Raw genomic sequence first — 12,219 nt, forward strand, 5'->3', positions numbered from 1 at the left:
ATTCAGTAGAAAGTCTACCGCAATGCAGTTTAGGATACAGGCACCAGCTTTTGCTTTTGGCAAGACAAACGGTACAGATGTTAGCAAACAGGGACAGGTTATCTAACCAAATGCACAGGAGACTCCCTAGCTCGATTACAAAACAAAAAACCTTCGTACACAGAAAGACATCCTTACCAGGGGTATATCTGGCATCAGAATTTCCCCATCCTCCACCCAAACGAAGGGAATTATCCCAAGTGGACAATGGTGGCTTCTGGCCTGTTAGCCCTGGAGGTGGGCGGGACGGAGCAGTGATGCTTTTAGGTGGCAAAGGGACCTTCCACAGCTCATGAGCCAGAGAGGTGTTAGTGACTGATCCAGGAGACCACGTTGATTTGGAATCACTGTTTCTGGCTACTAAAAGACATATAAAGACAACCATAATCACTGTGGTGCTGGAACCGTCATCTTGCTACAAATAAAAGCTGCTAGAGTAAAATCAAAATAGCTGCTTTGAAAATTAGTGAAGTTACTGCTCAGACGAGACCTAAGGACTACTTTTTATTAACATTTAGCATCCCCCTGAAGCACGTGAAGAGGAAGAAACAGCAGCTCAGAGCAACAGAAGCAGACATCACCTGAAGTGCTTTGTGCTGTACTGCTGAGGGAAACATTGTAGTTGGAGGCACGAATGGATGACCAGGCACTAGTTGAAGGCAGCGTGGTGTTCAAAGATGAGGATGACCCTAGAATAAAGACAGAAGTCAATCACGGCATGGTACCTCACAAATGCAATAAAATTAAAAGGCATGACTTGTAGTCCAGACTGAACGTGTCTGCACAGTCAGACAAGGGACCTCCTCCACTCTCCGTCCTCATCCTTGATCCAAAGGCATGTGGTGGCAAGCACGCTCAACAGCGGGAAGTGCCCTGCACTCACTGCAAGCAAAGCTAATCCCATTACTGCAATGGCTAGCTTGCCAAGTTTTGCTTGCCTGCTTTCAAACACACTGCCTCTCTGTGCACAGAATTACATCAGAATGCAGATCAGCAGCGTTCGCTCACTCTACCCGCATTCTTGGAATAGCTGTTGCATTGCATCAAGTAGCAGCGCTTGAGCCAAAGATGAGCTTTTCGGCCATGAAATCCACAATACAAAAGATAAACAAGGAGATGAGCAAGTAGCAAACATCTCCAAGTAAACAGTCTCTCTATGTGACCAAAAGAAGATTTGTACACAATCAGAAAACGTAGCATCTGAACATACCACTGTTCCTGTCCCTGAGGTGGTCAACTTCCCGCACAGTATTAATTGAAAGATTGTTTATGACACTGCCAGGAGTGACGTAAGGGTCAGTTTCAGGGTCGATGTTTGGATAACCTTTCCATGGCTCACCAGGACGAAACTCTAGGAATACAGGTTCAGAAAAGAAGCTTGTTTTGTTTTGTTTTTTTTTTAAACAGGAAACAGCTGTCTAAACAATACATCTCTTGATGACTGAAAATCCAGAACCTTTTAAGCATTTAATTGACTTAATTTAATCTTCTTTTCACTTTACTCACTTAATTTCTAGCTTTTCTGGTCCCATCTCACCAGGGTAAAATCTCAAAGCAGGGAGATATACTTCTCTTTGTACAATAAAACTTACCGCTCTCAGTTTTGATCTGCTAAAAACACACCCTTAATGCTCTTCCATAAGCCGTTTTCCTGCCCCCTCCACATGTAATGACCAAGGAACACAGAAGAAACGCAGCTGAACAGCAAGAACCACGCAGAGAGTGAGTTGCATACCTGGCGGCCAGTTAACACTGCTAGAGCCATTAGGCGATTTGGCACGGGGCCAGCCATCCCCAATAGATCCAGGAGGACTGGCTGGTGAATTACTGCTGTTCATAAAGTCATATGGAACGAATGGAGACTCTTCCAGCCTAAAACCACTTGAAATAGCACCTAATTAAAAAAAATAGTCGTCAAATATTTTTCATAGCCAATTTTTTGTATTTTTATATACCTCTCTATATATAAAACACGCCCATGTAAAGCATTCATGAAATATATAGCAGCATACTGTCCTCTTACGATGTCAAGTTACATAGGAAGTCATACAGGATTATATAATCTAAAACAAAACATCTCTGAATAATTCAGGAGAAAACCATAAGAATAATCTCCCACGAAATCATCTCATTAAAATAGTATACTTATTAAACTTAAGTAAAATATTAATTCAAGAGGGTTAAGAGCATTGAGACCCCAACTGGGTAAGAGGGCTAGTGAATATATGCTGTGATGGGAGGGCTCTTGGAAGAAACATCTACAAAACCTGAAGGTTTTAGCTACTGCAAAGCTCTGTAAATTCTACTCATATTCCGGGGGGGGGGGGGGGGGGGGGGGGGGGGGGGGAGGGAAGGTCACTGGAGGCAGAGCAAGGAACAAAAGCACTATACACAGTCTATTTGATTCTGTGCAAGTTCTATAAGGAGAAGTTTAAAAGTTATTACACAGCAAAGCCCAAGCTACTCTACAGTTCAGAGGGAATAAATGACTTTTACTAGTGAGTCAATGCAATACGGAGTTCAAATGATCAAATTCCTAATACTATTCAGAAAACATTACCTACAGCTAAAGCAACACCAACACTTCTGACTTCTGTTCACCCGTAACAATCAGATGAAGTTCAGAAGTGCAGTAGCAGGACATCTCCACTAGATGCTTAAGGCAGCAAGTCATTTCATAGTAGCAGAACAGCTGACAAATCTAAAAATATCCAAACAATCTGAAGACTGAACAGTAATAGGAGACTGGAGACATAACTATCTTTAGACACAGAACCTTTGGGCTATAGACTCAAATTTTAACTGGATGAGATTTCAAGCAACTGAAACAGTTGAAATGACATACAAATTCTGATTACTGGAATGAAATATTAAGCAACCACGTCCGCCTCCTCTAAAACCAAGAACAGCAATGGTACCAGTCTATCCCTTCTAAGCTCTCCCCATTTTTAGAATGCATACGTACACACTCATAACCAAAACCTGTAACTAAAAATGTCAGACATGACCAGAATGTGTGCACACTGAGTTACATCCCCATAAATCACCTTAAGGCCAGCAGGGCGGGGGGAAGCGAGCTAGAAAATCTAAAGCTTTTGGTTTAAACATAATCTGGATTGGAATGTTACATATAAGGCAAAGCTAGTACCAATAGTCACACTTAAAGAAAAGTCTGGTTAAAAAAGGAATTCTGCACAATGTTTGTACTGAATCTCATCACAAGATCGCTTCTGGAAGTAAACACATCCAAGAAAGCTACGGGCTGCTGTACAAGACAAGCAGCAAGTTTGGCACAGACAACACAATACAAATTCTGACAGCTACAAGCAACACAAACAACAGGACTTACAACTCCAGGCCTAAAGATAGCAAACCTGCGTTTTATACACAGAATGTGAAAATCTGACGTGTAATGTCAAGTGTTAGTTAATGACACATTTAACATACCATGTTTGCTGGAGTTTTGATCTAACGATGTGTTCACAGAAATGCTGTCTACTGTAGTCCATTTCCTCAATCGAGATTGTGGCTCTTTAATACTGCTCATATCCATGTTTACATTCAAGTTTGAGTTCATTCCTAAAAACATATATAGCTTATGAAATACAGACTGAATTTTTTTCTTCTGCTTATTACCACTATTGTCCTAATAAACAAATATTTAAGAGCATATTGCTATGGTTATTTCATGCTTCCAAGTCTCTGTTTTTGAGAAACATTCTAGCATTTAATACAGTGAACTTACTACAGACAGAAGCTAAGCTAAGCAATGCAAAGCACTCTGAGTTCTCAGCTGATGTCTTCATGCAAAAGTATCGGTGGAAGAAGCCATTGAGGAAGTTAGAGAAACTAAACATCTAAAAAACGTGGCCTTTCTAACACCAGTCTAGCACCAGCACAGCTGATCTCACCTGTACAAAGTAAAGTACTGCACTCTGAAAAGCTACGCTCCGTGGCAAGAGACGCTTTTCTCAGCAGGAGGGCACGGCTGTACTCACCCCTATTCAGCAGAAGTTACATACTGGTACCTGCAGTTACCACCTCATCCCCATGCTCATTTGGGCTGTTCAACAGGACACCTCGCCAGCTTCTGAGCCAGGCTGGCGCAGGCAGATCGGCACTCTGCGTGGAACCGCCCAAGCAATGCCACCTCCCTCCTCCATTTATCCTGTTCACACTGTATTAAAACCTCAGTAAGAGAAAACAAACAAAACTTGTCTTCTGTCCTAAGCTGTTGTCCATACTTCAAAATGTTTATCTGCCAGAGAATCAATACGATGCCAACCCAAGTCAACCCAAGCGCCTGTGCGAACCAGCTACTCTGGGCTTGAACAACGCGCCCGCGCTTCTGACTTTGGTATGCCTGCTCTCCTTCCAGGTCTGCAGGAATCCTTAATTCACAACCACACCTGGTTACATTTCCAGCCCTTCCGATCTATTTACTTCATTTCTGAAAATAAACCACTACAACGTTTTAACCTAGGGCCAGAGACACACAGGGAACTTCTCAAATCTCTACTAGAAACACCTTCATTCAGCACTAGAAACTAGTGCTTAATTTTGTTCCTAAGTTGATATTCACTGCCATATAGAAGCTGGGGTTTTTTTGTTTGTTTGTTTTCTTTAATTTGTTTTTCTTAAAGGCACAAGCAGATATTGATGCCAGAAAAGCAGCCCCTTGAAAAGCCTCGGAGAAAGTGCCTTGTAACAGGATAGCCAAGTTTTAAGAAATATAACAACTATCAATAGCTGAAACAGAAAAAAGGAGAAGTCCAATCAATCCAGTTTCTGACACCTCTCCCTCTGGCATTTTGCTGTTGTCAGAGCAATAATCTGTGCACAACAATAACCTCTCTTCTGACTCTGGAGAAGCTTGCAGAAGACCGACCTCAAAGAAGGGTTGGAAAGATCAGGAGCTGGCAAACAGGCACATCTGATAAGGTCAGTGCCAGCCCCTCGGCAGGCACAGATCCATGTCCATAGCTCCATATTTGAAACCTGCGGACTGAGGGATGAGCATCAGCTCCTGGATATAATCTAGAATTTAAACAGTCTTCCCAGAAGTAATTTTTCATATCCAATTATGGAAGATTTTATATTGTTCAGCTATACTCGCTATTTGGCAGAAAAAGGTATTTTTAATAATAGAAATACTCAATTCTATAAATGAATCAGGATGTGACCGCAGCACCCGCCCCCAATCTCTGCTTTTGATGAACAAATATCTAGCGAATCTCGACAAATTCAGTTCCCAAGAACGTAAACGGGACCTCCCTCCTTTTGTTGCGAGGTCTCCTGATGCTAATATTAGAACGTGGAGAAAATAACACACCTGCCAGGTTTTCCAGAAGACAACTTGGCAAATTCAGCTCCTCTCACGTGACTATGCTACTATACTTTGTGCACTTGGAGGACGCTACCGATACTCCTCCTGACTCAGTTTTTCACTAAAGGGTGAAGAAGTTTCAGCAACCTACTATTTCTACGCTTAAGCTTTTAATAGTGGACTGAGCGTGGCTCCACTTGCTTGTATCACTATACAGTACTACTCCAAAGGGATCCCAAGGAATTCTTACGTATACTGCAGCAGATTCCTGAGGGATCTCAAAGCAGTCTTACACATACTGCAGTTCCTGAAACGTGCCAATGATTAAGGTGAGAAAGCAGCTACTTAACAATAGTGTACAACAATTCAACTCAAGAAACGAAGCAAAGGAACCTAACGTAGGCAGGATGCAATTACTCAGCATGAAGTTTGGCGAGAAAGTTAAATATTCCTTTCGTTAGACCTAGCATAGTGTCTCTAATAGCTAAACAAACTTCATTTTTCTGCCTTGCCCTTTGAATGAAAGCAGTAGTTATCTTGATGCCAATCATCAGCAGCAACTATTAAGCAGCAGCCTGGACTTAAGACTGGGCAGAAGCAAAATTCCAGTGTGCCACATGCAGTGCGACAGCATGGCCTGCACCGGCCCACTGGCTCCATGACACTCCACCTATAAGCACAAGGATTTCAGCAGCAGTCTCTGTTAAACAAACTTTTCTACAAAGGGCAATGAGAATGCAAAGGAAATCAGCCCAACAGAAATGAGCAGATTAGAGTAACGTAGAAGAAAAGCAAACTGAAGAGGGGGGAAAAAAATAGGGAGAAGGAACAAGAGGTAAATGGTATACAGTTGTAGTAAGTACAAGATAGCATTAAAAAGGGACCTAAAGTAAGGAGAAAATATACAAGCCTGGAATTTCTGAAGTAGAAATTGGACAGAAGCCTGGAAATGTAGGGAGAAAGAAACAGGAGATGTTTGTATTTATAAATGTTCAGACATTTTGCCTGAAATGAGACAACCATTCTTTAAAAATGCAGAGCTAAAAGTTTTCTTTCCTGGACAAAACCACTGAAAGGGAAATTAACATTTTGTTCTACCTATGCAATTCCAGATTCATTGAAAACGTTATTAAAATCCAAAGAAATGAGACCACATCAATGGATTCTTTGTAGGGATTCTACTTCTAAAAGTCCTTTAGCTCCAGGAATCGTAACTGCCAAAGGACTTCACGTCATCCTCAGGACCCCGAGGGTAAAAAAGAAATAAAAGGAGACAGACAGATTCTTTTAAGAAGGTAAACCATTTTGCACTGAAATACAGTCAATTCTGGGAATGAGTGCACTTGTGAAAGAAGTTCTCTGGTGAACAAAGATAACTGGATAAGCCCCACAAAGACTTACTACTTCCATTAAAATCGTAAGTGCTAACAGGATTACAATCACTATTGTTTTCAGAGGAGGCAGGCAATGTGAAAAGAAAGGCTGTGTGTCACCTAAGCGTTAATTGACTGTATGAAATTAGCATGGAGAAACCCACCTATAGGGAAGCTGCTGAATGCATTTATTGGTGATGGCCCTTTTTGTAGCTCAGGAGTAGCATGGGGTATGACATTCTCAAGGAAAGATTTCATGGTGGGTTGATGGAGTGACTGCTGTTGAGAGGGTGGAGTTTGCTGCTTCATTAACAGGTTTGGATCAAGCTGACGGGACTGTTGCATCATCTGTTGCTGCATACTAAGAGATCGACCCTTAAAAAAACAGAGCAGTTACAATATAAATAGGCAAAGGCTTTTCCACATTTAAAGAAAGACAATGAAATGCATCTTTGTGCTCTGTGCATCTTAGCACAGCAAAACCCCAGCATTAAGCTAAGCCACTCCTTTAAAGCTTGTCAAAATCCCATTCACTCTTGCACACTTTAATACAATTTATAACAACAAATGCAGCTCAGGACGAAAAACGGTTTTTAAAGATAGTTTGAAAAGTTAATAATAAACGCATTTATTTACCTGCTGCTCCTGCTGTTGACGACCACCAGAAGGCATGCTTCTTTGATTCTGCGCTTTTTGCTGCTGAGCCAACAACCGCTAGGAGACAGTGTTTTGTGGTGGTTTTTTTAAGAACAGTTTATAGCTGACGTAAGTCTCTACTTAGACTTTCAAACAGAACACAGAGCGACTAGCTTTGTTAGCTTACCTGTAACTGGGAGATCTGAGAAAGCTGGTTTAACTGGGACAGTTGATTCAACATGGCTACCTGTTGTGGGCCAAAAAGTGGGCTCAGGCCACCGTTGTTTGGTGCATACTTCAGTAATGATACTGGAACCTGCAAAACAGACCAGTATGAAGAGTGACTGACAGCAATGCGCAATTACTTATACTAGATGTAGAGTATTATAACCTCTCGTCAACAGTTGCCTAGTTTCTGAAACGCTCATCAAGCCAAATATGTTTTCAAATATTTACAGAATAAGTATCAGCAACACCAATAAACAAAAAACTATTTTCTGGAGCAGCATTTTGGTAGTTTATACACAGAATATTTTATGTACTCAGTTACCTGAGGGGATAGTAATGGAGGAGGCACTTGAGCACGTGGATTAGGCTGAGATGAATTAAGAGGTTGTGCTGGAGGCTGCTGCATGCTCCTGGGCTGTGCTGCTATATTACCAACACCAAACATACTGGGATTGCCATTCTGGGGAAAGGATGGACAGTTAGTGACAACCAACCTCTTCAGCTGCTTTTCCCACCCCTATCCATTTGAAATAGAAGTTAAACACATATCAATCCCATAAGTAGCTAGGATGTTACATCAAAAGGTATTAAATGCTGTCAAGTAACATGCCAAGGATATGCACACAGCCTTACCTGTCTAACAGAATTCAAGTTTTGCATACCCAGCCCTGCTAGGGAGCCAAGGGCTTGGTTAGGTAGTGCATTATTTGAAGGGGGAAGCTTCATGTTTTGATTGGACATAAACTGCATGTTTTGGGACTCGTCTGCTACAATGCCATCCTGATTGGACAGACAAACCGATGCGCAACAACCAGCCAGCAAGCAAGCAGAAGGGAGAAACCATTGGCAGGAACAGAAGGGAAGAGTCACATGACAGTCCAGCACCAGCAGGAAACAGGCAGAAAACAAAAGAGATCAGGTTAGTCATTTGCACTGCAAAGGGGCTACAGAAAGTGCTTAGTATTATACATCAGTAAGTTCAAAAGAACAAAACATATCTTACGGATTAACAACAAAGCCCTCATTTTCCTCTCCACTAAGTGCAGAAAGCTAGGCAGCACACAGATAACTACTTAGAATGCAGAGTCAAAGAAGTTTAGAAGTGTCCACCAGCAAGACACCTACTAACCTTATCAAAGTAAGGACCGCGATCCATGGAAGACTCTTTGGAAATTTGAGGACGAGAACCAGGGCCTTTTCCAACCACACGATTGTAATCTCCGACACCGAGGCCATGCTTATCCATCTCCATTCGCTTATCTTGCAATAACCCTAAGAAAAGGTGGGAGCTGTGACTACAACGCCGAAGGCAAGATCATTCAGTTTTCCAGATACGCTAGAAAGCAGTTCATGCTTACGAAGGGCTGAACTACACGGCTCTCGAGCTGGATACTTATAAAAGAAAGCATCAGCTTAGCTTTCAACTCTTGGGCTTCACTGAAAAGGGAAAGGAAACACTACGAACCGATGGCTCCAGGCAACTTCGAACTTGGAACCAGCGAAGCACCAACAGATTTTGCTAGGCTTCACAAAAATATTATTCTCAGTTTTCTTTTAAAAACAAGAAAGTATAATTGTTTAGAGTTGAGCTTCCAGTTGTGAATGCCACTTCTTTTTTCTTTTAGTAGCAATAAGCATTGTCTTGGCTTTGAAGTAGTATCTTTATCACATCCCCTACATTTGTGTAATATTTCAGAGGCCCTTTAATTTGATTCAGTTAAGAAAAAAACTATTTAGTAAAAAAAAAAAACCCTCACAAATTTAAAGTATTTGTTTATTAAAATAAAAGTTATCTTTTATCATTAATTCTACTAGGCAAGCTAGAAGATCAAAATATAAGCGGTAATAAAGGAGTCCATTTAACACTTCACTCCATGCAGTGCAAGAGAATTACTTTCCAAGTGGATGTTTTACACTCAAATTAAAAAAAATTGAAATAATTTAAATATGAGGTTTGCCATTAAAATCTAAAATTCAAAGAACAATTTATTTACACAATAGACTGAGCCTAAAAGTGAAAATATCCCACTTTAAACTTGAATAAAGAGAGTGCAACTACAATAAAAACTACAATGCTACAATTACTTTTAATTAAATATTCTATCATTAAAATACATTCTTATTAATGTATTAAAGAATTACACTATTTTTTTATTTTCTGGAGGAACCATAGCAGTCAATGGATTCAAATAAAAATAAAACTGGTCATCCTACACTCAGGTTTCAACATTTCTAAAATAATTGTTCAGTATTAATTTAGTTCTTAGAACTGAAAATGTGTTTCCAAGAACGAACCACAATGAGCGAGTGTGGTATTTGGAACATTTCTGTTTATATTTAGCAAAGGTATCCAGAAGGCAATCTAGATACTTATATTACAAGAAACAAACCCACCACACCCTGAAAACATTCTTTCAAGTCAGCTTAATATATATAAGCTTAGCTTCATTTATGGATAATATTTACTATAGCACCCAGGTGATTCAGGTGCGTAGCATTACTCACATGCACAATTTTTTTCTCTACAAGGGTATTCCCTTTCTTTAGGGAAACATATTTAACTATACATAGCTATAACTAAATGTGTGTAGTTTTTAAAAAGTAATTTACAGGAGGATATAAACTAGAAGAGAGATTGGAAAGGAGAGCAATAAAACCCAGCTAGGTTCTCCTACTCTTACCTCCAGACATGTCCATCTTATTGCTCTGTATGGTTTCTTCTGGTGATTCTCTCTGAAGTAATAAAATGAATCATAATTACTTAATAATAATGTTTTTAAAAGCTAAAACAAAGAGATTCCTATATACTATTTCAATTCAAACCTGCAAGAAAAAAAAAATCAAGACAAATCAGATGCTATTTTAAAGCATTTTCTCCCTTTACTTGTTACCCAACTGAAAACAGGTGTCTTCACCAAAATAGGTACGTAACATTAAGTAAAACATCAGACTACTGGATGAATACCTGTGTTTACAAAAGCACTTTTCATCAATAAATAGGTTTTTTTGTAATGAGAATGCAAAGAAAAGGGATGGGTGACAGAGGAGAGACAAGCAGGTAAAAAGAAAAACACTCTTAAAATGAACACTAGGCAATTAAGCATTTTAATCTTTGTGCATTGTCACTAGCACTGTAACAAAGCAGTAAAGCCAGGTAAAGATAAATACTTACTGAAAAACTGAGATTTGTGAATTGCTTAATGAATGGATTGATCCATGTTTCATCTTGTTTATTTCCACCTTTCATTATTCCCTTAAAAACAGAAAGGAATTCCTGTGATACTCAGCTCTTTACCACCTACTGCTTAAATTACATCATAAAACGTTATGAAGATTAAAGCCTAATGGTACTCCACTCAGTGCAGCAATCTATTCTGACTTAGCTTTTAGAAATGACAACAGCGCAAAAACCTCGAGTCAACGTCCTCATTACCTTTGTGGGCATTTTTTTCATATACGGTGGCCAATTTAAAGATGGGTTAGCTTCTTGTGAAGAACTGCTGTTCCACATTCCAATCTCTACATCCTCCTCTTCCTCCCAGCTGGTCTGACGACTGCCCGTCAATGGCATATCATCTCCGCACCAACTATCTTGCATAGATTTAGGCCCTGGTTGTGAAAAAAATCCAGCACGTTAACATTTCAGCAGCAACTGACTGCCCTTAACATGGAAGTTAGCTTGACGTTTACTTCAAGATAAAACAAGCCCTCAAAAATGTAAAGCTTCCATAGAGCGATTTCACCGTCCTCAAATACCTTTATTCAAAGATGACGCAGAAGCCACTCACCAGGTTTATTTGAAGCCTGTTGACCAAGAGAAGCGTTTCCCCAGCCAGAGGTGCCTGCTGCATCGCTGATGGGTTCTCCCCAGCTAGTACCAGTATCCATGGGTTTACCCCACGCTGAAGTTCCATTATCTACAGTAGTGGCTGGAGTAGAAGGCTCTCCCCAACCTTTTTAAAGCAGTATGAGTTACTGGCATGTTTTTAAACAGGATTTAAAAAGCTATCTAAAGAGACTCAAGTATTTTGCCTTTTCTAGATCCGTAACATACAATAAAAAGCACGTAAGTACACATTTACATTTTGTAGGAAGGCCATTATTACAACTGTAAGCTGTTCCATTTAAAAAAAAAAAAAAATCACAAAAATACAAATTTCATATGTAAAGAATTACATTTTGATAATAGAAAATTTTAAGATATTAAGTTCCTAAGAGCTGCTCATTATATTTAAGCTACTCCTCTTTGCAGCTGAAAAAGAGACAGAGCATAAAATACTTCATAAACACAACGCAAGCTCATCTGCAAGTATCATTATTCGCTGCTCCCAAAACTACAAGATCAGAAAGTCCAATCTTGAGTCCATATAAAACCATCACCCTTCATTCTGTCCTGCAGCAGCTCAACATTTTTTTGGGGGGCTCTTTGGCAACACTAAATTTTATCTGGTTTAGAATCAAATGAAGAAAAATACTTTCATTCCTCAGATACTACTTAAAATATTTTCTCTGTGATCCCACACCCCAGAATTCAAATACAGCCGTCTAGTCATTATTACTCAAGCTATTTAAAACTAGAACAGATCTTCCATATCAAACGTCTACGAGCACTGCTGT

The 12,219-nt window shown here is 39.9% G+C and overlaps 1 protein-coding gene across 1 annotated transcript in view; it reads right to left on the bottom strand.

The window, feature by feature from the left end:
• TNRC6A (trinucleotide repeat containing adaptor 6A) overlaps window positions 1-12,219 on the bottom strand; it is a 51,093-nt gene that overhangs the window by 1,488 nt on the left and 37,386 nt on the right. The window contains exons 8-23 of the mRNA XM_075718072.1: window positions 11,391-11,555; window positions 11,036-11,211; window positions 10,775-10,855; window positions 10,284-10,335; window positions 8,732-8,874; window positions 8,236-8,382; window positions 7,925-8,062; window positions 7,562-7,690; window positions 7,375-7,452; window positions 6,903-7,113; window positions 6,276-6,308; window positions 3,487-3,618; window positions 1,775-1,933; window positions 1,250-1,390; window positions 621-728; window positions 178-399 (exon numbers count right to left, since the gene is read on the bottom strand). Of these exons, the coding sequence (XP_075574187.1) occupies window positions 178-399; window positions 621-728; window positions 1,250-1,390; window positions 1,775-1,933; window positions 3,487-3,618; window positions 6,276-6,308; window positions 6,903-7,113; window positions 7,375-7,452; window positions 7,562-7,690; window positions 7,925-8,062; window positions 8,236-8,382; window positions 8,732-8,874; window positions 10,284-10,335; window positions 10,775-10,855; window positions 11,036-11,211; window positions 11,391-11,555 (2,115 nt within the window). The remainder of the gene's footprint in view (window positions 1-177; window positions 400-620; window positions 729-1,249; window positions 1,391-1,774; window positions 1,934-3,486; window positions 3,619-6,275; window positions 6,309-6,902; window positions 7,114-7,374; window positions 7,453-7,561; window positions 7,691-7,924; window positions 8,063-8,235; window positions 8,383-8,731; window positions 8,875-10,283; window positions 10,336-10,774; window positions 10,856-11,035; window positions 11,212-11,390; window positions 11,556-12,219) is intronic.

This window comes from Pelecanus crispus, chromosome 11, assembly GCF_030463565.1.
Source record: "Pelecanus crispus isolate bPelCri1 chromosome 11, bPelCri1.pri, whole genome shotgun sequence".
Lineage (NCBI taxonomy): Eukaryota > Metazoa > Chordata > Aves > Pelecaniformes > Pelecanidae > Pelecanus > Pelecanus crispus.